At 43.4% G+C, this 26,502-nt stretch overlaps 2 protein-coding genes across 3 annotated transcripts in view; one reads left to right on the top strand and one right to left on the bottom strand.

Moving 5' to 3' along the window:
* The window catches only part of ABHD18 (abhydrolase domain containing 18), a 21,429-nt gene extending 7,905 nt beyond the window's left edge, over nt 1–13,524 (bottom strand). The window contains exons 1-6 of the mRNA XM_069978590.1: nt 13,264–13,524; nt 7,643–7,749; nt 6,553–6,637; nt 5,169–5,269; nt 3,276–3,354; nt 2,141–2,225 (exon numbers count right to left, since the gene is read on the bottom strand). Coding sequence (XP_069834691.1) covers nt 2,141–2,225; nt 3,276–3,354; nt 5,169–5,269; nt 6,553–6,637; nt 7,643–7,734 — 442 coding nt within the window. The 5' untranslated portion in view covers nt 7,735–7,749; nt 13,264–13,524. The remainder of the gene's footprint in view (nt 1–2,140; nt 2,226–3,275; nt 3,355–5,168; nt 5,270–6,552; nt 6,638–7,642; nt 7,750–13,263) is intronic.
* MFSD8 (major facilitator superfamily domain containing 8) lies at nt 13,421–26,502 on the top strand. Of its 2 annotated transcripts, none has more exons than XM_069978589.1 (14): nt 13,421–13,442; nt 14,841–14,878; nt 16,211–16,335; nt 17,769–17,854; nt 18,902–18,945; nt 19,619–19,859; nt 20,110–20,223; nt 20,314–20,458; nt 20,971–21,029; nt 22,449–22,554; nt 23,214–23,348; nt 23,474–23,577; nt 23,666–23,901; nt 25,552–26,502. In XM_069978589.1, exons 3-14 carry the CDS (start codon nt 16,271–16,273, stop codon nt 25,756–25,758), a joined length of 1,542 nt encoding a protein of 513 aa, XP_069834690.1. In that variant the 5' UTR covers nt 13,421–13,442; nt 14,841–14,878; nt 16,211–16,270; the 3' UTR covers nt 25,759–26,502. The 2 variants fall into 2 exon arrangements, with proteins under 2 accessions (XP_069834690.1, XP_069834689.1); XM_069978588.1 differs by lacking the exon at nt 13,421–13,442 and adding an exon at nt 13,895–14,032.

Here is a 26,502-nt window from a genome sequence, read left to right as displayed (position 1 = left end):
TATATTTATAAAATGGGGGTGATTTGGACTTTTATTAGGGGAGGGGATTTTTTATTGATAAAAACACTTTACTTTTTTTTTTTTACATGAACTAGAAGTCCCCATGGGGGAATTGTATATACACAGCAAAGATCCATTTGATCGGTGATAGATTGCTTTGGCCTGCTATCTATTGCTATCTCTAGCAATCTATTGCCGAGCCGGGATCAGAGTCATAGCGACGCTGAGACCCGGCACTGGCAGAAGAACGGATCTCCAACCCCCCCCCCCCTCGCATCGTAGGGGGGAGATCCTACACAGTAGACACCAGGGATATCAAGTATAAAGCCCTTCAATGCAGCTGTCAGGTTTGACAGCTGCATTGAAGTGCTTAATTAGCCGGTGCAGCAACGGGACCCCGGCGGGACCTCTCTCTGAACTCCCCCCCACGGCACCATGACGTGCCAGGTACGTCATGGGTCGCTAAGGGGTTAAAGGGAATCTGTCCCGGGCCCTACAACTGGTGCTGACAGAGTACTGTAGCTGGCAGTCCCCTAGTGCAGTGCTTCTCAAACAGTGAGGCGCCCCCTTGTTGTTGGTGAGGCCCAGCTGGGGAGACAGTTTTCACAAAAGTAACTATGATCTGTTTGCAAAAAACTCCATTTTAGCAACATTTATTTCATTTATTTAGTACTTGCTTTATTAGCATATAGAACTTGGCAGATGGGTGACAGGTAGCCTTAGCATTATTTTTAGCTTTTAAAAAGGCTTTTGTGAGGCCCAGACATTGCCTTGGTCTGTTGGGTGAGGCTCCAGTAGAAAAAGTTTGAGAGGCACTGCTCTAGTGAGCATGGCACTTTTTGGTAATTTGTCCGTGCAGATTATGCACAATCTGGGGTCTCCTACAGTAATCTAGAGTTAAAGAGGAGTTGTGGCTCGGTGTTTGCGCCGCACTCTAGCACACCTCTCCACTCCTCCTTCCTCCCTCTTCTACATGAATAATCAATGCTGCCCGGCCTTCTGCTCACTCAGCTGTCAGTCAGTATCTGCCAACAGAGGACTGATCTTCAATTAGATGAATATTTGAACCCCTTTAGCCTGTGTTGGAGATGTGGTCTAGGGCTAAATCACCTGTCTAGAGACCAGAAAAAGTTTGTTTTCTTTGGTTCAACTCCCCTGTAGAAATTAAATATATTTTTTTTATTTTTTCTCATTATTGTGTCATTTTTTTTAAAACTTCAAGGAAATCCTAATCAGGGCCAAATTAGTTTAGTTTTTTAATACAATGATGATAAAATAAACAACTATATATTATTTCTCATCATTGTATTAAAAAAAATGAAAACCAATTATTTAAAACGAATACAATAATGAGAAAAAATAAATTAATAATTATATTTCATTTCCATCAGGGGAAATCGAAGCAAATACAATAAACTGTTGCTGGTCTTTATACAGGTGATGTACCCCTAGACCACAGCTCCAACACAGTATAGGGGTAACTGTATGGCTAAACCACGTCCCCCCCCCCCCCATAACATAACCTTTGCTGTTAAAGATAAATGAAAGTTGTATCTCTAAGGAAATTCTTTCTTGTGCTCTGTTTAACATAAAAAGTATAAGATGATATTGCCATTGTCTGGTGTTCTATAATCTGAGTACAAGTAGCACCAATGTGTCACATACATTCTATCAGCAGAAAAAGTGAGAGCGGTGGCTTAGGAAGGGGAGCGTTATCGATAAGTAAGCACCTAGAAGGGTCCGACTCCTAATAATTACTCTATGGCCTAAGTGTTGTCGCAGGAAGTATTACTTTTACAAGCCATGATAGCGCTGATCATTTAAATTGGCATTGTGTGATTAAGTCAACATTTGTATATAATTTCCTCACTTACAAGTAGACTGTGGCAAACTTGCTCCATTGTCATGATCTGCTCCAGCATCAGCTGTAGACTAGTACAGACCAATGGGAAGGTGGGCGATTGCAGACCACCCCCTCTCGGAGACCAAGCAGAGCTCCATAAATCTTGTCAAAAGTCTTCAGTTTTTAACTTGACTTAGTTAAACAAATCAAAATAATAATAATCATAATAATAATAATAATAATAATAATATTATTATTATTATAAAAAAAAGACTGACTAAACAGTACAAAGGATATAATAGGGGTTTTCTAGTAACAGGGAAGCTATGCCAGCCTCTTTCAGCATAGGACGGGCCATTAACGTTCGCCTCCTCCAGAAATACTGCAGGTGAAGAAGAACAAATGCATTAGCCGAGATACTGTACATATCTTGTAAAGGTGCCTCGAGGAATAGTATGCGTTCTAAATGCATGTGATTAAAAGTTGCTTTAAAACTGCAGGTTTTGATTAAAAACAGAGAACAAACCTTCATGAAGTATTGGACTAGAGCTGCCAGGTCACATAATTTTTCTTTCTTAACACCAGTCAAACCCTTCTCCATTTGCTTATAAGCTATGGAATGGACTGGTCAGTAAACACTGCAGTAATACACAGACTTGCTATATTGTTACATGCGTTTAAATATAATCCACTGTGTGAATGACACCACAATTGTGAGACCATAAGGCAAAATTAGAAATGAAAGGAGAAGTCCCACAAACTGTAAAAAACGACTGGTGGGGGTGGGTGAGAAAATAACAAACAAGTGAACTCAGCAGTCCCCCGTGCCTCTGTAACGCTGCTCCCGGGTCCTGTAGCTCTACTAGCTGCAACGTCAAGACCCCGGCTTAATGATTGCACCCCCAGCCAATCAGTGACTGGGGCAGGACGCCGCTCAGCGAGGCCGTGACTTTACTGCTGCAGGAGCTGTGTATGTGACGTACCCGGTTTCCTGCAGAAGATAACAGCCGGTGGCGATGAACAGGACCCTAAAACAGTGCAACGGAGGCACGGGAACAGGTGAGTTCACTTTTTTTTTTTCTCACCCCCTGTTGTTTTTACAGTTCATAGGACTTCTTAAATGGTTATTCTTATTTCATAAACTGATCGTATGTTGTAAGGACATACCAACACTTATTTATCAATGGTATCTGACCTTTGGAACCACCACTGAACCTAAAAATATAAGGGGCTGTAGCACATTCAGCCCTATAGTCTTTCCTTGCATAGTGGTGTAAGGGAACTACTATGTATGCATGCAATGCATGGCAAGGAGAAGGACAGAACTTTCGTTAATTGATACAAATAAATTAACATTACTACAATTAAAGACTTTTTTTTACCCCTTCCTAAAACTTTTGTACAGTACTGTATGGAAAGGACCAGGACTTACATGATCCCCTGTGCCTGCTAGATGGATACATACAGGTCGATACTTGCTCTTCCATTCTTTAGGCAATATAAACTGAAATCTTAATAAGAATAAATAAATAAATTATATGACATTATACAAGACAAACATTTACTATCTAGGTCACTTAGTCTTTGAAACAGTCTTTCCCCAAATATGCTTGATGGCAGGGACCTGAAATACATGGCATTTATACTTTCAATGTCACTCAAACATTTATTTATTTATTTATTTTTTTTGCAGAGGATCAACAGGACAAGCGATTTTAAGAAACTTTTTTTTAGGTTTTATTAAACAAAAAAGCCTCTTTCTGTAGTCAAAAAGCTGTTTCCCAGCCTCCTCCCTCACTTTTTATCTGTGCATTATCAGACAAAGCAATCTTCATTACAGAGGAGTAAAGTGAAGACCGGTTCGAGTCCATTATAAGCTATGGAGGGCATAGGGTCGGAAGGGAATGAGTGAGCAGGGATAGCATAGAAGCAGCTGTACAGTTTGGAGACTGTCTGGGCACATAAAACCCTGGATTCAGAGGTCAAAGGTCAGTGCTTATCTGGGAGCTTGGTGAGAGAAGATTGTAGGATGATGTGTTTTGTGCAGGGCTGCCTTTTCTCCTCTCCGTGCTTCCTCACCTTCCTCGGCCCCTCCCCTCTCCATAGAGCATAATGGACACACAAATCCTGCTTATTTTGAAGTGGGTGGGTGTAGGAAAACAGCTTTTTAAGAACAGAAGGAAACTCTCTTGCTTAATACATTCTATTACGGAGTTTCTTAAAATCGCTTGTAATAATAATACTGAAGTCACTGAACAACGCCTGAAACCCTAGTGTAACATACAGTCATCAATCAGAAAATCAGAAAAATAAAAACCAGTGTAAACATGTCTGTACATATTAGACGAAGATTTGCTGAACCAGACGGCCATCTAATCTGCGTAGGGGGTGTCCTGCATATCATGGGAAAGCAGAATCAAGATTGTCCAAATTATCCAGTCCTTTGTTCTTGTAGAAGATGAGGAACCTTTTACATGGTCCAATATGACCATGCCCCGCCCCCTGTGCCCTCCATAGACATATACAAGCTGAGTGGTGGACACTGAGGGGGTGGGGCAAGGTCACATGCTCCTCCATGTCGGTCATTTTATGGACAGAAACAAAACATAGCAGGGCAGCCCAGCCTGGAGGAGGGGAGTCTGGTATTAGCTCTATGAGGTACACAGGGAGCTGCTGTCAGTATATACAGCGAGTACACCTACTAATACTGTATACTGACCTATTTTACTATAAAGTGGCAAACCCCTCTAACTATGTGACACTCATATGCTCTCCTTTTAAGAGAACTGCCCTCTTTGGGCCCTCTCAAATAATAGCAATATGATGTTATATACACAGTACCTTACAGGAGTGATTATGAAAGCATAGCAGCTTTCTTCCAGAAACAGTGCCACTCGTCCTCTTAGTTCTACTAACATGAATGGAGCACAGTTGCACACAACCTGAAGACAGATGCAGTGCTGTTTTTGGAAGAACGCCGCTATGATTTCTAATCTGGGACAACCATTTTAAAACTACCCATCTTGCAACACCATGTTGATTAAGACTAGAGATGAGCGAACCAGGTTCGGGTTCGAGTCCATCTGGACCTGAACGGCATTTGATTAGCGGTGGCTGCTGACCTTGAATAAAGCCCTAAGGCTATGTGGAAAACATGGATATAGTCATTGGCTGTATCCATGTTTTCCAGACAACCTTAGAGCTTTATCCAAGTTCAGCAGCCACCGCTAATCAAATGTAGAACGTTCGGGTGGACCGGTTCGCTCACCTCTAGTTAAGACCAATAAATGTTGTTCGCATTCTGATGGGAAAAAAAAACACTTACCTAGCTGTTACTGTCTCAGAGGGCATCACGTCTGGCACATAGTGAACCAATGGTGAGGTAAAATGTCCATCAAAGATCTTGCAGTCAGTTTGTTCTTCAACCTTAAAGCACAAATATCAGATGTCTAGTACCGCAATGTGTCATGTAACCTTAACCAAATAGAATGGACAAGCAAAGCATTATAGCAGTAATTTACCAGCACTGCCAGATTGGGAGGAGTTCTGTAAATCCTAGATTTCAATGTGTAGGTGTATTCAGGAAGTGATCTGTAACATGTCATGTATCAGGGGTTATTTGCACTGTTCTTACTCTATGCCCTTTAAGCAGTTATCCAGGCTTTTTTTTTTTTTTTTTTTTTTTTAAAGTTTGGGTGTGGGGGTTTTGCTGCTCAGTTGCACTAAAGTGAATAGGGCCAAATTGTAATACCACACACAGTCTGGGGACAGGGGTGATGCTGTCTTTGCAAGAAAGCAGCTATTATTTTTTTTAGCTGTTTGAGGCTGGTTTCACACAGCCTTAAAATTTTAGCAAAAACGCCTAAAAGATGTCATGGCGTGTATTTGAGCAAAACCGCCCGCAGCCAATTTTATGAAATGATATATTTGCTTGGAGTTTTTTTCTGTGATGTTTTTTTCCCTCTGTGGTGTTTTTTTTTTTTTTTGGCTCTGTGTTAGTTTTTCCAAAGCTCAGCATGTTCCAATACGGCTATGTTCACACACTATTAAAAGAAAAATACAGCCAAAATTTTTAGGTTAAAATAAAATACATATTAGTGCATTCTATTAAAGTCAATGGAAAATTAGATGGCAGGGCACACATACCGATATTTCTTTACTGTGTGTGAACATAGCCTGAAAATGATCAGTTAGAATGGTCACCTTGCAGCTACTTGGGCTTTCCCCAATCACAGGGGTATCCACGTCAGTACAGCAGGAGGGCGGCTGCTAGAGGCTGGCTGGGATGAGAACTCCAGAATACTCCCAAGTGAGGGGCCCATGGCAACATACAGGGAAGATTATATTATATTATATTTATATATATATATTATATATACCTGCCCCCAAAGAGTTGTGATGAAGATAGAAAATGCCTCTTCCGCCTGATGTACTGGCCGCTCTTCCAAACAGTGACTGCAGTGCCGTCCCGCCCCAGTCACTGATTGGGCGAGTGGCAAGTAAATCAGCTGGGTTGTGACGTGTCATCATGGAAATCCCAGAGCCCAACGGGGGATCCCGAGGCTGGTCCTGCCGTTCACTGCAGGCACAGGGAGCGGTAAGTTTATACTCCTAATCAAATTCCCCCTGCAGGATTTTAAAATTGGCCGACTTGTCCTTTAATAGGCAACATAAATTAACCCTTGAATCTCCAGAACCCAAAGCCGTACCTTGTCGATGTGCACTGGGTAATCTTTTGGCACCAGGTACTGGCATTTCTCTTGGTTACCAATAATTTTTCGGAATTCAAATATCCTTTAGCAAAAAGAAAAACAATGAAGAAAAGGTAAAATCACACAACATATGCCCGGTCTCAAAAGTTAATGTTTGGGAAACAGAAATGCTGTCAATGCCAAAAAATTAGGCCTGCACTAACGTATTTTATCTAACAGGAAAAAATGTCAGCTAAGACTCATTTTTACATACACCATCAATCCATTTTTTGCCTTTTTATACAATCCCAATTTATAAATTATAAAAGAAAACAATGAAAGCAGCAACATGAATCTTGGGCATTGCATAAGCCCAGAGAAGAGTTGCTAAACACGAGGAGAAGGGTTAAAGCAAATATTTCTAGAATACTGTATAAGGCCATGTTCCTTGCTAATCACGGCCGTTGTTGCAACGGATGTGATTGGTACAGAACCTATGTTGTGCTGCAGGCCGAGGGAATCCTGGCCGGAGTGTATACACACAGTAGCGGAGCTGTGAGATCAGTTTTCTGCAGGCGCTATTCATTGAATAGCGGCCGCAGAAAACCCTGTCAGTGCACATAGTGGAGCGTGTGGCTCCGGTCGCATGCTCCATTGTGTGCAGTGGGGAGTTCTGATGCGCTAGAGTGGGGAGTTCAGCGGCGCTAGAGATCATCCGGCCGGTACTGCAGTAGCCGGTCTCTTACTACGTGTGAACATAGCCTAAAACAGGTTATATACTAAGGCTCAGGCAAAAGGTCCCCATATGACAAGTTGGTAGACCGCACTGATTTCAGCAGGACTGGCCACTTGTGCATAGGGGTCTCCTGACTCTCCCCCGACATGATGCCAGGGCAGAGAAGGATTGGGCATGTTGGATTTCAAATGCCCAATCCTTTTGTCTTTGTCTTTGGGAAGATAAGTCCGGGCTGTCTGGCAGCGGCTTACCTCCCCTCTCCCCAGCCACAACATTCAACCAATCCAAACGCTTGTCTGTACAGGGTGAACAAAGGAAGATGCTGTTAAGACATAACGACAAGTAAGATATTCTCTATTGCAGCAGACTCACTGTTTCAAGTCCTCCGGTTTTCCCCATCCTCGAATGAAAAATTTAGTCAGGAGTAACCGCCTGTAGAGAACATCCAGTTTACTCAGTCCCATTTGCACAATTCACATCTGGAAATAAAAGAGACAATGCTCATATATGTGTATTACACACCTCATATGGGATAATACTGCAAATAAGAAAATCCAATAAAATATCCTCAAAAAGGCATAGAACCTTCCCCTCCCCTCTCACCCCATACCCTTGCGCTTAGGAGACTGATCTTAAACCACCTTTTATCCTGCAATGGGAAAAGGATCTTAAAGGGGTTATCCAGTGCTACAAAAACATGGCCACTTTCCCCCCCCCTCACTCGTCTCCAGATTGGGTGGGGTTTCAAACTCAGTTCCATTAAAGTAAATGGAGCTTAATAGCAAATCGCACCTGAACTGGAGACAAGAAAGGGGGAAAAGTGGCCATGTTTTTGTAGCGCTGGATAACCCCTTTAATAAGACCTTTTCGGAAGACGATCTCTCTAAGATCTTTCTGCTTACACACAAAGCATCCATCTCTTGCACTATACAAGAACGTAGCTATAAGATTCTAGGCCGGTGGCACAGGTGCCCGGACTGGTTACATGCCGTGTTCCCCTCCGCTTCCCCATGTGCCGGAGATGTGGTGGGGCTCTTGGCTCATACTTACACATTTGGTGGGAATGCCCTGTTATCCAGACCTTTCGGTCCTCGCTCTTCCAATTACATAATATGAAATAGGTCCGAATTCAAACGACCAACGATATCTCGTTGCTGTTACATGAAACAATTATCGTTTAAATCCAGACGATCTAACGATTTTTCGAACGATAATTGTCCCTTGTAATACGGCCCTTACGCTCTTCTGCTTCCCCGCTATCTCTTGCTTCCTTTTTAGCCTATAAAACATTGGTCGTCCTTCTTGACCTTTTGGGTTATCTTTGCTTCATTGATTCTTAAAATTTGCATACTATTGTTTATGTCCTGTGGACATTGACTGTTTCCGGAACAGCTGACTTTGTCTGTCGGATGATGAACTCCATAGAAGTGGACACTCTACTCTACACCCTTGGCCTTTCAGCCCATTCCTTGCCTGTAAGGACTTAAAGGGGGTGTCCAGCAAAAATCTTTTTCTTTAAAATCAATTGATATCAGAAAGTTATATAGATTTGTAATTTACTTCTATTAAAAATTTCATGTCTTCCAGTACTTATCAGCTCCTATATATCATGCAGGAAATGTTGTTTTATTTTCAGTCTGACACAGTGCTCTCTGCTGACACACAGGAACTCTGTCTCGGTTTTATACGAATCCCCATAGAAATCCTCTTCTTCTCTGGACAGTTCCTGTCTCGGCCAGAGATGTCAGCAGAGAGCACTGTGTCAGACTGAAAATAAAACAACATTTTCTGCAGGACATACAGCACCTGATAAGTACTGGAAGACTTGAGATTTTTTTCAACAGAAGTAAATTACAACTCTATATAACTTTCTGACACCAGTTGATTTGAAAGAAAAAGATTTTCGCTGGACAACCCCTTTAATAGTGTCCGTGTCATCTGCGACCAGCTGAGATGAGTCGTTATAGCAGGGTGATGCACGTTGCCCCGGCTTTAGACATAGCCTGTATAAGGAAAGTTCTTGTTTACAGAATAAAAGCAGTAAAACAAAAGGAAAACCTCATGCACGCATACCTTTCTTACATGATCTGCTGAGGAAGCACACGTCACATGACCCGGCTGACAGCTAGGCTACAGTCTATGACCAGTGGCTTACTGTATAACAACCTAGAGCTCACGTCCCCTGATACGGCCGCTCTGTTATATGGTGACCTTCACATTTCACCCACTTTCCAGTCTCCTCCCACTGCCCATCCACAGCCATAGCCCATGCAGTGCCAGCCAGGCCTGTGTCCTATCTACACAGCAGGAGACGAGGTTTATGGAGATACAGCAGGCTGTATATTGCAGGCTGTATATACAGCTGTGAGGAGCCTGTCCTGAGTGTGCAGACCCCCACTCCTCCATACACACAGCTTCCAATACAAGAGCATACATGAGTGTAGTAACCTATAAAAGATTTATTAAAACAATACTAACAACAGGTAGAGCAAGACGTGTTTCCAGGACGGACTGACCTCTTCCTCAGGTGCATGATTATAAGATGAAACATTTACTGTAAATACATAGAGCGGACATGACGAGGAGCACAATGATGACATCACACTTAAGAAGCCGTATATAAAAACTACAAATATATATATACTGACATATAAAAGTACAGATAAACAACCAGTTCATCTAATCAGTTTAATCATATAGCGTCTAGGCAAGCGACACTATACAATTACTGCACGGAGCGATAATTGGCCGAATTAGGCCGATTATTGCTCCGTGTGATAGATACAATGATCAGCCAATGATCCCGCCATCGGCTGATCATGTCTTTAGGTCCGGGACTAAAATCATCAGCCGCCGACTGCACATTGCTACGTGTAATAGCTGACGATTGAATAAACTGTGATACATCACCTCTCCATGCTCCCAGGCTCCTCCTGTTCTCTGCTTTTACTCCTAGCGCCACGGCTGCAGCTTCAGAGCAGTCAATTTGCGCGATAACAATCGAATTAGAACGATAATTGTACGTGTAATTGTAACGATCAAACGACGAGCGAGAAATCGTTCATTTCGATCTTTCAACAACTTCTCAAATCGTCGCTAAAAATTCGCGGATCATTCCGTGTGAACAGTAGAAATATGTAGAAGACGGCACTTCCGTGGCGGTGGTGCTCGAGGTGAGAAAAATGTTCAGATATTAGGAAGAGCCCGGCACTCACCAAGTAGATTATGCTTCTTTATTGTAGTGTAGCAAACATATGGTACAAGGACGCGTTTCGGCCAAGCATGGCCTTCATCAGCTTAGAGGTGTACACCCCTAAGCTGATGAAGGCCATGCTTGGCCGAAACGCGTCCTCCTTGTACCATATGTTTGCTACACTACAATAAAGAAGCATAATCTACTTGTTCCGTGTGAACAGTCGTTCGCCGATTTAACCAATGCGTGAGATAGGCTTAAGCGATCGCAAAACGAATTTTCCGTACGATATATCGTACCGTCTAAACGCTGATGGTTAGGAAAAAAAAAATTGTTACTCCGACGTCGTTAATCGTACGAATTATCGTTTCGTGTAAACGTAGCATAAGGGTCCATTTACACAGAAACATTATCTGCCAAAGATTTTAAGCCAAAGCCAGGAACAGACTATAAACAGAGATCAGGTCATAAAGAAAAGACTGAGAATTCTCCTCTTTTCAAATACATTCCTGGCTTTGGCTTCAGATCTTTGGCAGATAATCTGTCAGATAATCTTTCTGTGTAAATGGACCCTAATAGGTTCAGTGAACGAGCACTGATCTAGTAGCTCGCCCCTCATTTACATTATTGATTGGGCCGCCTGTCTAATAGGACCCATAATCTGATAATTCTCTAACAGATCTAGCAGGGCTGTAATCCGTGGACAGTTTTTAACGATTAACAACTAACGATAAATGAGATTGTTTATCGTTCACCTTCACCTGAAATCGTTCACCATATTACACAGAACGATTGTCGTTAGTTACTATCTTTACTATAATCGTTTAGGGTCCATTTACACGGAAAGATTATCTGACAGATTATCTTCCAAAGATTTAAAGCCAAAGCCAGAAACACCCAATAAACGGAGATCAGGTCATAAAGGAAAGTCTGAGATTTCTCCTCTTTTCAAATCCATTCCTGGCTTTGGCTTTAAATCTTTGGCAGATAATCTCTTTCTGTGTAAATGGGCCCTTACTCCTTCTGATCCCAGCAAAACAATGAACAACGATTAGTGAACAAACGCAGAACTACAGTGAGCGAACGAATGTGGAATTACAGCGAACGATTTTAGGTTCAGATCTAAATCGACGATCAACGACATATGAACGATTTTTCGATCGTTGCCTGCAATCACACAGGACGATTATCGTTTAGATTTGAACGATTTTTTGCACGATAATCGCCCTGTGTAATAGGGCCCTAAGGCTATGTTCACACATAGTGTTTAATTAGCATAAATTAACGTTATTTTGTCACAAATTGTACAACTCGCTGCAAAATAGCACTACCTAAATGCTCTGTGTGAGTGTAGCCGGTTATTGTTCACTAAATAGGAGATAAACCGCAGAAACACGGTGCAAACAATAAGCAAAACGTAACAGCAGCCAAACAGGGAGCGTTAATTCAAAGTTCAATTTACTACAATGTAAACAATAAAAAGAACATTCTAACCCCCCTCCCCCACACACGCACTAAGATGGCAGATCAGTTTATTTTTTAATTCTTACAACAGGTTATTATAGGAGAAGATGACGTTAGCGGGGGCTTATATGAGTTTCTATTATTGGAGACAGGTGGGAATCCACAGATTATATGTACAGGACTTGGTAAGTCAGGACTATGGTAAGGAGCAGCAGGAATTACTGTACAGGTCACAATACTACTAGTATCTACCCAGAGCCCATACTGTGGTGTCTGTGCCTTACCTGCATATCAAACAAAGGGCCATTAATTGCTTCATAGGGGTTATCCGAAGATTAAAGAAGAACTTTGGCAAAATCAATTGGTGTCAGAAAGTTATTTAGATTTGTAATTTATTTCTATTTCTCCAGCCTTTCAGTACTTACTAGCTGCTGTATGTCCTGCAGGAAGTGGTGTATTCTTTTCAGTCTGACAGTGCTCTCTGCTGCCACCTCTGTCCATGTCAGGAACTGTCCAGAGCAGCAGCAAATCCTCATAGAAAACGTCTACTGGACAGTTCCTGACATGGACAGAGGTGGCAGCAGATAGCACTGTGTCAGACTGAAAAGAATACACCACTTCCTGCAGGACATACAGCAGCTGATAAGTACTGTCTCCCCACTAGCAGTGCCACCACACCCCCATATCACTGGGTATAGAGGTCACAGTGTAGGGCACACGTCTTCTCACTTAGCAGTGCTACAACACCCCCACATCACTGGGTATAGAGGTCACAGTGTGGGGGTACACATCTCCTCACTGGCAGTGCCACCACACCCCCATATTACCGGGTATAGAGAGGTCACAGTGTGGGGGTACACATCTCCTCACTAGCAGTGCCACCACACCCCCATATCACTGGGTATAGAGGTCACAGTCTGGGGTACATGTCTCCTCACTAGCAGTGCCACCACACCCCCATATTACCGGGTATAGAGGTCACAGTCTGGGGTACATGTCTCCTCACTAGCAGTGCCACCACACCCCCATATTACCGAGTATAGAGAGATCACAGTGCAGGGTACATGTCTCCCCACTAGCAGTGCCACCACACCCCCATATTACCGAGTATAGAGAGGTCACAGTGTCTCCTCACTAGCAGTGCCACCACACACCCCACATCTCCCCTGATGCCACACACAATAGAGTCGGCGCTGGGACCCGGCAGGTCTCCGGTGACATTGTGCCATCTGTATAGACCAGGAGCCCACCCTGTGCCCGGGCTGTGTGTAGTAGTACTAGCCCTCCGCCCGCCTACCACCTGTCTCCCCGCACTGAGGTTACCGCACATACTCACACGATGCTCGGGCGGGGAGCCGGGCGCACAGGAGCCGGCAGGAGGCGCCTCTCACTACGAGCTCCGCTCAGTCCCTGGAAGGTCGCCGCCGGCAGTGGGCGGAGACATGACGTCATTGCGCAGGCGCAGTGCTGCCGCCTGTGACAGAGACCTTCTACCGTTATGTGCTGTATTATAATGTATGGCCATCAGTCATGTCATAGCGCTCTGTGTTATGGGAGTTTGTACAGCGCCACAGACTGGTTGCGTGAACGTTGCAATTGGTTTAGTAGCGTATACAGCAGGGATGGGGAACCGTCGGCTCTCGGGCTGATGCAAAACTACAATTCCCATCATGCCTGGAAAGCCAAAGCTTTAGCTTTGGCTTTCCAGGCATGATGGGAATTGTAGTTTTACAACGACTAAATAGTCACACCGTTACAGCCACACTGCGCAGGCGCGAGATAACTCCGCCTCCTTTCATACCGGAGTGCCCTCTGTTTAAAACATTACACAAGTGAAATAAACACACACATTTTTTATGATTATTTTTGTATTTTTACCATTTCATTGATTATAAAACCGACGCATTTGTTTTGCCCACAACCAAAATGTCGGAGGGAAGGGCGGAAGCGAATGGAGTGGTCACGTGACCTGCCCGCACTGGAGTTAGAGATGTTCGTTGTCTCCTCGGTGCGGGCTCCTGGGCGCTGGATATATCGCTGACGCTTCTCAGGCTTCATATACATTAGATGCGTCTTTTACACTGCTATTTCTGCTGCTTTATCAGGTGCGACCTGGTTCAAGACCCCCCTACCCTGGGCTACTTGTGTATATGACCTGTGTATCCAGTATATATGCTGCATCAGGCTCTGTTCACACTGCTCTTATTCCATACCATTTCCTCCAAGGATTTGTCATATTCATAATGGATCTTTTTAAAGGGATAGTTCAGCCCCCAAACAATCTTTTAAATCAACTGTTGTCAGAAAGTTATATAGAGTTGTAATTTACTTCTATTAAAAAAAAAACTCCAGTCTTCCAGTACTTATCAGCTGCTGTATGTCCTGCAGGAAGTGGAGTCTGACACAGTGCTCTCTGCTGCCACCTCTGTCCATGTCAGGAACTGTCCAGAGCAGGAGATTTCTTTCTTTTCAATCTTTATTTATTGAAGTTTTTTTTAGTTTTTACAACAATACTTTAGGGAATGCAGAGAGAAAAGAGGAGGGAAAAAGGGGTCGGGACCCCGTAATAGATTCAGTTCAAAACTGTACATACTATAATACGTAATGTAGATATAAGTTACAGAGTCATAACAGTCTTTTCTAGATAGGTGGCAGCAGAGAGCACTGTTTCAGAATACACCACTTCCTGCAGGACATACAGCAGCTGATAAGTACTGGAAGATTTGAGATTTTTTTAATAGAAGTAAATTACAAATCTCTGCCACTTGTTGGGACCAGTTGATTTGAAAGAGAGAAAAAAATTTGGTGAACAACCCCTTTAAAACTAAACCTGACAATCGTGGGGTCACCATTTATGTTGTAAAAGTAGTTCTGCTTAGTAACCCAGCCCCACTGACTCTTCTCTCTTCACAGGTGTAAGATGTAGGATCAGAGCTGCACACGGGAGCCAGGTAAAGGGATCTGCTGCTCTTACCTCTGCAGGTGTGACCATCCTCCTCTAAGGGCCCATTTACACAGAAACATCATCTGCCAAAGATTTGAAGCCAAAGCCAGGAATGGATTTGAAAAGAGGAGGAATCTCAGGCTTTCCTTTATGACCTGTTCCCTGTTTATAGTCTGTTTCTGGCTTTGGCTTCAAATCTTTGGCTTCAAATCTTTCTGTGTAAATGGACCCTTAGGGTCCTATTACACGGCCCGATAATCGTTTAACAAGGGCTGCAGGGACATCGTTACCGATGTCCTTGCAGCCCTTGCTTAAACTGTATACATTACCTATCCATGCTGCAGGGCTCCTCTTGTGCTCTGCTTCTCCCGGGGTCCCACGTGCTCCAGCTTCAGAGCAGCCTGTCTCCGCTGACAGGCCGCTCGGCCAGTGATTGGCTGAGCGGCCTGTCACCTCAGACAGGCCGCTTTGAAGCTGCAGCGTGCGGGACCCGGGGAGAAGCAGAGCACAAGAGGAGCCCTGCAGCATGGATAGGTAATGTATACAGTTTGGAAATCGCCGGCCACGCACCGCTAATACACGTAGCGATGCGCGGTCGGCGTCCGACAATTATAGGTCCAAACCTATATCAATGTGTTGTGTTTATTACATGGAACAATAATCGGCCGAATAGGACCGATTATGGTTCCGTGTAATAGGGCCCTTACTTTTGGGAAGGGACTCATCCAGCTGTCAGCAGTAGATATGTATAGGGGCAGCTGACACGCTGACTGGTATTGCAGAAATGCTGCTCAATGTGCTACCAGTAGGGGGCAGCAGATACAGCTTACGGGTACAAACCCACACACTGTATACGCAGCTTATTTACTGCTGCGATACGCAGCAAATACGCAACAAACACGCAACAAATACGCAGCAGATTAGATCTAAATAACTGGACACAGCATCAAATCTGCACCACCAAATCTGCTTCAAATCTGCTGCGTTTTTGCTGCGTATCTGCTGTGTATACGGTGTGTGGGTTTGTACCCTAAAGGTTGGGAAGTCAGAATCTGCTACAAATCTACTTTATTTCCGACCTCCTGCCAGTCCTGGACTGTAAATACGTAATAACCAATAATAAAATGGATGTCATCCCCCTACCCATCAGCTATTGGTGACCTATCCAGAGGGGACAAGCCATTGGTGACCTTTGGCTGGAAAACATAACAAACATTGGGATACTCACCTGCCCGTCACAAGGTGACCCAGCCACACCTCTATAGAATGAATGGGGCCCCCCTGTTGGTTTATATGCTGTATTATTACAATAATAACTGTATATAAATAATCTGTTCAGGAGAAGGTTCCGGACAGACGTCCCTGATTGTGTCTGGTGAAATTTTCAACGTTAGCTGCCATGGATTCAGCAGCGATGGGAGAAGACGATGAACGCTCGCCATTGTTGCGACCCTCAGATACTGGGTAAGGTCACAATGTAAAGCGAATCTGTAGTCTGCCATTCACGTTGCAGGGCTGACACTGTTAGTTAGCGGTTTGGTCAAGGAAACAGATGGTACCTTTCATATAATCACTTGTGCTTCCAGAACATAGAAGTACAAAGTGGCAGAGAGGTTTTCCCAAGCTTCTAAAGTGTTGAGGTCTCTAACACTACCTCACTCCCCCTCCCATCCCTATGCCTGCTTGATTGAGAGTTACCTTCCAGAGCTGAGTACTGCTTAGTAGTATCCAGCAAAACCCACACAGCAGCAGTTTAAAGAGGAAGTTTGGTGCCAAACCAAAAAATAATTTCAGGGTGGGGAAACATAAAAAAGAGGTCATATTCACTTTAAGGAGAAGTCCAGCATGATTTTTTTATTAAAATATTGTATTGCCCCCAAAAGTTATACAAATCACCAATATACACTTATTACGGGAAATGCTTATAAAGTGCATTTTCCCTGCACTTACTACTGCATCAAGGCTTCACTTCCTGGATAACATGGTGATGTCACTTCCTGGATAACATGGTGATGTCACTTCCTGGATAAAATGGTGATGTCACTTCCTGGATAACATGGTGATGTCACGCCCTGACTCCGAGAGCTGTGCGGGCTGTGGCTGCTGGAGAGGATGATGGCAGGGGGATGCTCAGTGTCCCCCCCTGTGTCCCTCAGTGCCCCCCTGCCATCATCATCTCCAGCAGCCACAGCCCGCACAGCTCTGGGAGTCGGGTTGTGACATCACCATGTTATCCAGGAAGTGACATCACCTTGTTATCCAGTAAGTGACATCACCATGTTATCCAGGAAGTGACATCACCGTGTTATCCGCGAAGTGACATCACCGTGTTATCCGCGAAGTGACATCACCGTGTTATCCAGGAAGTGACATCACCGTGTTATCCAGGAAGTGACATCACCGTGTTATCCAGGAAGTGACATCACCGTGTTATCCAGGAAGTGACATCACCGTGTTATCCAGGAAGTGACATCACCGTGTTATCCAGGAAGTGACATCACCGTGTTATCCAGGAAGTGACATCACCGTGTTGTCCAGGAAGTGACATCACCGTGTTGTCCAGGAAGTGACATCACCGTGTTATTCAGGAAGTGACATCACTGTGTTATCCAGGAAGTGAGATCACCATGTTATCCAGGAAGTGACATCACCATGTTATCCAGGAAGTGAAGCCTTGATGCAGTAGTAAGTGCAGGGAAAGAAGCACTTTATAAGCATTTCCCGTAATAAGTGTATATTGGGGATTTGTATAACTTTTGGGGGGCAATACAATACTTTAATAAAAATTTTTGCCGGACTTCTCCTTTAATGTGAAATGAATTATTATTACTGTATCCTAAATGACACAGACCTTAGACTTGTGCTATTTATTATCACTTTATTATTATTTTTTATAGATCATTTGTGGAAACCCAACAAGAACATAAAAGCAGGTGGTGGTCGATCCGGGTCATGTACCTGACTATGTTCCTCAGTAGTGTAGGTGGGTACTTCTTTTCTAACTCACTAACTCTGGCTTTCCTGTTGTAGCTCTAGTCATTTGCCCAGATTTATTATGGCTGCTGCACCTAAATTTTAGAATCAATATACATTGTCTGATTTTCCCATTGCAGTCTAATACAGCTCCGCTTCCCATTCCCCAGGTAAAATAAAAGCTGAGCTGTGAGTGCTTGCTATGGGGAAATAGGACAGTTTTCAGAAAAGAGGGGAAATACACCTTGACTGTCAAAGGGGTGTGGCTTATTGGGAAAAGAGATGCTGCTTGGCTGGGAATGGAATTTTTGTGTGAGCTGTTCGCTCTGACTTCTTCTCCTCCCTTCTCAGATGGCTCAGGTAAACAGCTCCCTGGTTGGCTGTTTCTGCACTCAATTATGATGATAGAGTTAAAGGGGCATTCCAAGAAAAAATAACTTGTCCCCTATCTACAGGATAGGGGACAATAAGAGATCACAGGGGAGGGGGGGGCGGCTCTATTTGTTCCTATTGAGCCACTGGAGAGAGATGAGTACAGCGCTCTTCTGGCTTACTCGGCCTTTCCGGCACCTCCATAGGAATAAATAGAGCCACTGGTCACGTGCCGTACCCGCGGCTCTATTCCTAATAAAGAGGCCGAACCCAATATGGAGATTGCTGGGGGGTGCGGAGGTCGGACCCCCCTGTGATTTCTTACCTGTCCCCTATCCTGTAGGTAGGGGAAAAGTAAATTTTTCTTGGAATACCCCTTTAATCTGTGGTCCAGTTGCTGGTGAACCCCTTTTGATTATTCCTCCATGCAATACAGAGTGCAGAGACAACCATCCAGGGATTTTACATATCATTGCATGAGCCTCCTGGGAAGAGAGGGTTGAGGATGGGGAGACGGTGAGCTCAGACACTGTTTTCTGTGTCTTCAGTTCAAAGCAGCAGCTCAGAACAGGGGGAAGGAGTCTGAAAATAACAAGTATGGAAGGTGATTCAACATGTATTTTACATAACCAGATAAGCTCTTTAAACTAAACTAAAATTTTGTTTTGTCTTGTTTTTTTTTAAGGATTTTCAATTGTGGTGACATCGATTTGGCCGTATCTTCAAAAGGTTTGTTTTGATAATTGTAGTTATTGCCTAAAATACGTAAATACATTCAAGGTGGGTTATACAGGCTTACAAAAAGAAACACCATCTTTACCTTAGTTTGGGTTTGGTTTTTCAGTACTGTTCCATTAAAGTGAATGGAGCCCAGTTATATTACAACACACAGCCAGTAGACTGGAGAGGTGATGCTGGTTTTGCAAAAAGTATCTGTGCTTTTTTCCAATCCTAAATAAACCCCATTCCAGAGAAAAACCTTTTTCTTTCAAAGCAACTGGTTTCGCAAAGTTATATAGATTTGTAATTTACAAAATCATACGTATCAGCTGCTGTATGTCCTGCAGGAAATGTTTTCTTTTCATCCTCAAACAGTGCTCTCTGCTGCTGCTCTCTGCAGGAACTGTCCAGAGCAGGAGAGGTTTTCTTCTGGGATTTGCTGCTGCTCTGGACAGTTCCTGACATGGACAGAGGTGGCAGCAGAGAGCACTGTGTCAGACTGAAAAGAAAACACCACTTCCTGCAGGACATACAGCAGCTGATAAGTAAAGGAAGACTTAAGATTTTTAAATAGAAGTAAATTACAAATCTATCTAACTTTCCAGAACCAGTTGATTTGAAAGAAAAAGTTTTTTCCCCTTTAATATCATTCATGAGTAACCTCTGTCATCCTTCTCTTTAGATTGACTCAAGTGCGGATACGAGCTTCCTTGGCTGGGTCATAGCTGCGTACAGCCTGGGGCAGATGGTGGCGTCACCTCTTTTTGGTTTGTGGTCTAACCATAGGCCGAGAAGAGAGCCTCTTGTGGTGTCCATATCTATCCTGGTAGCCGCCAGCTGCCTGTATGCCTACGTGCACGTACCCGCCTCACACAACAAGTATTACATGCTCATTGCTCGAGCGCTTGTCGGTTTTGGATCAGGTACGTTGCAGGGATGTAGTCGTCTTTCTTATTGATAGGTATATTCCGCTCTCTTAAGGGGGAGATTTATCAAACATGGTGTAAAGTGAAACTGGCCCAGTTGCCCCTAGCAACCAATCAGATTCCACCTTTCTTTTTCCAAAGAGTCTGTGAGGAATGAAAGGTGGAATCTGATTGGTTGCTAGGGGCAACTGAGCCAGTTTCACTTTACGCCATGTTTGATAGATCTCCCCCTTTTTGTGCACTGTAGGAAATGTAGCCGTTGTTCGGTCGTATGTCGCCGGTGCCACCTCTCTATCGGAAAGGACAAGTGCCATGGCTAATATTAGTGCTTTCCAGGCTCTTGGCTTCATCCTTGGTCCTGGTAGGTATGTTCATGGTTTCATAGGTAAGGTATTAGTCCTGTATTTTTTTAGTACATGACACGATGAAGCAGAATATTTCTGTTTTTTAGCATTCCAGGCTGCGTTCACAGTAATCGGAGAAGGCGGAGTGACCTTTGGAGCCATCGACCTACAAGTGAACATGTACACTGCACCATCTCTTATGGGGGCTTTCCTCGGTATTGTGAACATCATTCTGATCTTTGTCATATTCAGGTAATATTTGCTGAATTAGCACTTGCTCTATAGGCTAGGTTCCTCTCCATTTTTGGAAAAAATAAAATAAATGACGTGGGTCATTTTGCTGTTTGGCCGCCCGTCAGTGCAATGACGGCTGTTGGTACGTTATTCTAGGTCAGGTGGACTGATCGGCCTTCGGTTGTGTCTTTCATCGAAAAGTCCAGTGAATTTAATTGTAAAAACAGTAAAAAAAAAAAAAGAAAAACTGTTTGTGAACAACTGAAAAAAAAACGTCCAGTGTTTGTAAAAGGTGTACGAAAATAATTCTCATTATGATTATTTTGACGTCCATGCAGACAACGTCCGTTATTTTTTTACACTGTGTGCATAGGACGTCCGTCATTACATTGACTTCCAAGTGCATTCCATTGAAGTCCTAATTGCGGCATAAACGGACGTCTTTTTAAATAGGCGGACGTCTTTTCTGTTATTTGAACGTCGGGTGAACATAGCCTGTGTCTGCTATAATTATATTTCTCTTTTTGCAGAGAGCATCAAGTTGATGATCATGGACGGCACATAGGAAGTATAAACTACGAGTGTGAAGGTACTGGCATGTGCTATTGTTCAACCTCTCTAGTCCAGTGAACATACATATTATTGAGTTATCATATAGAAAAGTAGTGACCAGGGAACGAGGAGGAAGCCCCAGCTCCCGCACACGCTGGCGGTCTTTTCCAGGGCATTGGCTCGGCCTGAAGCACTGGAGGTGGGCCGGCTGGCCCCCAGTGTGACGATCTCCCCTCTGTGATGCGGGTCCATGAGAACCAATGTAGCTGCCTCACTCTGGCAGCCAGCAGAGCCACCCCCAGTGCTTCAGACTGGGCCATTGCCCAGGGATAGACCGACGCTGTGCACGAGATTAAAAAGATTAAAAAAAAATAACTCTGGTAATGGCTTCCCCGTGCCTGTCTATTGGTGTAAAAAACCTAGTGTCACTGTCATTTAAATTTTTTTTTTATACATTTTTTTTTTTAGTACAGACGATTTTAAGAAACATTGTAATTGGGTTTATTAGCCGAAAAATTTATTTTTATCGTGAAAAAGCAGTTTGAAGCTCTCCCACCTGTCTTCATGGTTCTCTTACGGAGAGGGAAGGGGTTGAGGGAGGCAATAAGGCACCAAAACAGGACAACAAGGAGTTAATTTACACCTACATCACTGAGCTATCTCCTCTGAGGTCAGCACTGACCTCTCTGACCTCTGAATATCGGCTTTCACACAGGTCCGCTGTGTAATCTGCTCTCTGCTGGCGACTAACCTCCCCCCTCCCCTCTCCATAGATTACACAGGGCTCGACTGATGTAAAAGAGTCAAGATTTCCTGATAATGAGCAGTGTATGAGAGAGAGAGAGAGAGAGGGGGGGGGGGACCTGGGGAAAGTCTTTGAATGCAGATAATGCCATATTTGCCTAATAAACCCAATTACAACGTTTCTTAAAATCGCGTGTACTATTAATTTCTGCAAAAAAACAAAACAAACAACAGTGACACTTTAAAGCGATGTACCTGATGGTACATTCACTTTAAATCTGCAGGGGAGGTGATATCCTACATCTTTGCAATTTACTTCATTTATTTTTTTGCCTGTTTTCTATATAAAAGACAGTGCTATAAAATCAGCCACTAGGTGTCTCACTCAGTGGAAACTGCAGTAGAGGCTCCGTCACTTGGTCTGGCAGCCGGCAGGGGGGAAATTGATTATAAGTACTAACCTACCTCTCCCCGTGCCTGCGGTAAGCGGCGGGACCAGCCTCGGACCCCTGACGGGCTCCAGAATCTCCATCTGCCAGTATGGATATATGCATATGCATAATAAATCCATAAATATGGATCAGCAATAATAGCACACTGTAATGGAGCTGGGTCAGAGTGCAATGGCCTATGTGAGTCTAGTAGGGTCTGATTGGTTATGTAATATGTCTTCGTTCTTTACTCTTCGTTCTTTTCCTGAATTCTTTTCTAGACACTGAACCAGCAGAGGGCAGCGAAGAGCCAGTCGATCGGATCGCAGTTGTTTCATCGAATATCATCTTCTTCATCATTTTATTCATATTTGCCATTTTTGAGACGTAAGTATTGACCAATCTGTCTTTTAAATTTGCTAGAGGGAATGTGTGCATGCATTATAAAGTGTATGGTCACACAACAATTTTGTTTTTTATGGTAAGAACGGTCGTTGTTGGCGATTAAAACAACGACAGCTGTTCCTGTCATAAAAAATTTTTTGCATTGAAATTAATGCAAACAGCGGCCGTTGTTCACACAGTGTATTGAACAACGGCCGTGGAATTAATTTGACATATCAATTATTGCTGCCTGTAGTACATTGAAATCAATGCAATTTTCACAGCAACATGGACCGTTGTTTTTGAGTGCCGAAAAATGGCCATTGCTCATGCATAGTGTGAACATAGCCTAAAGTGTGTGTTCATTATTATAACACAAAGTAAGTATACTGCACACACAGATCATCATATCTATATAAAAAGTGCAGTAACTTGAATACATTGTTCACCTATTTTGTACTGATCCTGAGTTGCAGAACATCTTACATCAGGGGTAGGGAACTTTGCCTCTCCAGCTGTTGCAAAACTACAACTCCCATCATGCATGGAGAGCCAAAACTTTAGCTTCCAGGCAGGTAGGTTCCCTACCACTGTCCTATATAGTTGCTATCCTGTCAGCATCTGTAAATTGGAAGTGAACCCCCTGTCCCACATTTCTCCAGGATCTCCACCCCACTTACAATGGACATGTATGCATGGACCAGATCACAGGCCGTGTTCTACAATGGAGTCATCCTGGCCGCAATCGGCGTTGAATCGGTTATAGTTTTCATCACAGTGAAAATTATTTCTAAGAAGTAAGTTGTGGAAGTGATACTTACTGCTCTTCTGAGTATTGTATTGTACATACGGATCCCTTCCCATTTGGCTTTCACTGACTGTCTCCTTATATTGTCTCCTGATTGTTCCTTATATAATGCAGGACTGGAGAACGAATCCTGCTCCTTGGAGGATTGGTCATTATTTGGGTTGGATTCTTTATCATGTTACCTTGGGGAAATCGCTATCCCAGCATTCAGTGGGGAGGTAAGGATGGATCCTTACAAGGAATACTTATCATAAGGAAGGAGGAAACTCATCGCTTCATTGTTATTTCTCATCTCTTTATGCACAGACCTGCAAAACGCAACCAAGCATAATTCAACCCTGACGCTTTCGAGCCTTTCCACCTCTGGCAATCACACAGTAGAACCCACCGGATGTCCAGCTACTCAGTCCTGGTGTTTTTATACACCCATCATCCACTTGGCTCAGTATATCACCTCTGACATTCTGATTGGTCTGGGCTACCCTGTCTGTACCGTTATGTGTTACACCTTGTACTCTAAAATTATAGGCCCCAAACCACAGGTAAGATTTAAAAGTTTGGATATCTGATTTTTTTTTTTTTTTTTTTAATCTAGAAAATTATACTCTGTTTCCCTGAAAATAAGACCTAGTAGAGGTTTTACTGAATTGCTAAATATAAGGTCTCCCCTGAAAGTAAGACCTAGCAAAGTTTTTGTTTGGAAGCATGCCCGCCGAATAGAACACACAGTGGTGATTCTTTTTAGCCCGCCGCCGTTGTTCCCTACCTTCACCGTCCGTTGCAGGGCAGCTGCATGCAGGACATGAAGATCGTCACCTGCTGACAACACTGTTGTTCTTTCACCGCCGTCACTTGTAAATGGCCAAGGAATCAACAGGCTTGTCACCTGCCATCCTACACGTTGTCCCCTACCGCCAGATGTAGAGCTGTACACAGTCTGGCATTACCCCGTCACCTGCTGCCATACCGTACACTGTCCCTGCTGTGCTGTATGAGTGTGCAGACCCTAGTCTGACTGGAGTTTCTCAAGGTAATCTAAATTCTGCCATTTTGCTATTGTTATAACCAGCTGTACCAAGACATGAGGAGTGTTATGGCAAAGTCCATGTAAAATTTGGGTTCTACTTCACTGGTAGATTACTGTGTTGATTTAGAACACTGTGGTTCTGTTCACTTTAAAGTAAATTTCTGGTGAAAATATTTAAGTATTGTATTGCCCCCCAAAAGTTATACAAATCCCCAATATACACTTATTACGGGAAATGCTTATAAAGTGCTTTTTTCCCTGCACTTACTACTGCATCAAGGCTTCACTTCCTGGATAACATGGTGATGTCACTTCCTGGATAACATGGTGATGTCACAACCCGACTCCCTGTGCGGGCTGTGGCTGCTGGAGAGGATGATGGCAGGGGGATGCTCAGTGTCCCTCCAGTGCCCTGTGTCCCTCAGTGTCCCCCTGCCATCATCCTCTCCAGCAGCCACAGCCCGCACAGCTCTGGGAGTTGGGTCGTGACATCACCATGTTATCAAGGAAGTGACATCACCATGTTATCCAGGAAGTAAAGCCTTGATGCAGTAGTAAGTGCTGGGAAAAATCAATTTCCTGTAATAAGTGTATATTGGTGATTTGTATAACTTTTCGGAGACAATACAATGCTTTAATTAACATTTGCACTGGACTTCTCCTTTAATGGTCAAGACATAGTTACTTCATTATGTTTGGTCTGTTTTCCTACATCCTATGGCTCTATGTATGTTTTCAAGGACTCCTTAGGGCAGCATCCAACTTCTCCAGCCACTGGGAGATAAATGTTGAGAGTTCAGGTTCAGAGAACGTGGCTAAACGCATACAGTTCAGCATATTATTAATATAATTTTGTATCATTTGGAGGGAAGACTGATGGCAGCAGGTAGAGATGAGTGAATTTACAGTACAACCAAAGTGAATAGCTTTGTCAGCTCGGCCATCTGCTTATCAGCCTGCTGCTTTTGAAGTCCAGAAACAGTAAATGTATTACATATGGAATAGATTTCCCTACTTGCCTCCTCTGCCAGTAAGACTTCCTGGGTGCCAAAAATTATTTTTTTTTACTTGCTATAGTGAATAGCTTTGTGGAAACGCTTGCATCATTTTAAAATACCCTGCATTTTATTTTTTAGTCATTCTCATGTTTTTTTTTATTTTTTAGGGTGTCTACATGGGATGGCTCACAGCTGCTGGTAGTGCGGCCCGAACCCTGGGACCAGTGTTTGTCAGTGAAATCTATACACATCTTGGACCCAGATGGACCTTTGGAGTTATTTGTGGCATTGTAGCAAGTTCCGTCTTACATGTAGTAGCGGTATACAAGAGACTCATTGCCTTTTCTGTGAGATACGGCAGAATCCAGCAATGAGCAGTGTTCCCCCAAATACATAGGACTTCTTTGTATGAAAACAAACTGAGATGTGTATATATATATATATATTTTTTTTTTAACAAAGTATTAACTGACTGGAATAAGGTGACCTCTTATGTATTTCCTTCAGCTGCAAGGCGCATAGTGTGTAATAGAACTTGTTTTAGGGTGCGTTCACACGTACAGGATCTGCAGATTTGATGCGGTTTTAAGTTATTTAGATCCGCATCATCAAATCCACTGCGATACACTTTAGGGCTAGCTGCACACATACTGTAACTGTCCTTTAAATGTAATGCTTCTGAAATGAATAACTAGCAATAGTACAATCAATTTTAAGAAACTCTGTAATAGGTTTTAGTAAGCAAAAGAGTTTCCTCTTCTGAACTCAAAACGCTGTTTTCCTACCCCCCCCCCCCCCCTCTTACAAGATTTCTGTGTCCATTAAACACTATGGAGAAGAGGAGGGGGTCAAGGGGGATGAGTGAGCACAGAGGGGAGAAAAGGCCCTGTAAAACACAACATCCTGCAATCTTCTCTCACCAAGTTCTCAGACTAGCACTGACCTTTCTGACCTGTGAATCCAGTTTTATGTGCCCAGTCTCCAAACTGTACAGCTGCTTCTCTGCTCACTCATCCCCCTCATAGGTTATAATGGATTCAGCAAACACATATCCACATTGCTCCTCTGTAATGAAGACAGTTTTGCCTGATAATGTGACAGATAATTGAGGGGGGGGG

Source organism: Dendropsophus ebraccatus, chromosome 7 (assembly GCF_027789765.1).
Source record: "Dendropsophus ebraccatus isolate aDenEbr1 chromosome 7, aDenEbr1.pat, whole genome shotgun sequence".
In the NCBI taxonomy this organism is placed as follows: Eukaryota; Metazoa; Chordata; class Amphibia; order Anura; family Hylidae; genus Dendropsophus; species Dendropsophus ebraccatus.
The sequence above is the reverse complement of the archived record's forward strand: the minus strand, read 5'-3'. Positions and strand labels throughout refer to the sequence as shown.

Coding starts and splice junctions, on each gene's coding strand:
- MFSD8 (XM_069978589.1), top strand. CDS start 16,271: ATGGATTCAGCAGCGATGGGAGAAGACGATGAACGCTCGCCATTGTTG. Junction 16,336..17,768: donor TTGCGACCCTCAGATACTGG/GTAAGGTCACAA, acceptor TATTTTTTATAG/ATCATTTGTGGAAACCCAAC. Junction 19,860..20,109: donor GCTTGTCGGTTTTGGATCAG/GTACGTTGCAGG, acceptor TGTGCACTGTAG/GAAATGTAGCCGTTGTTCGG.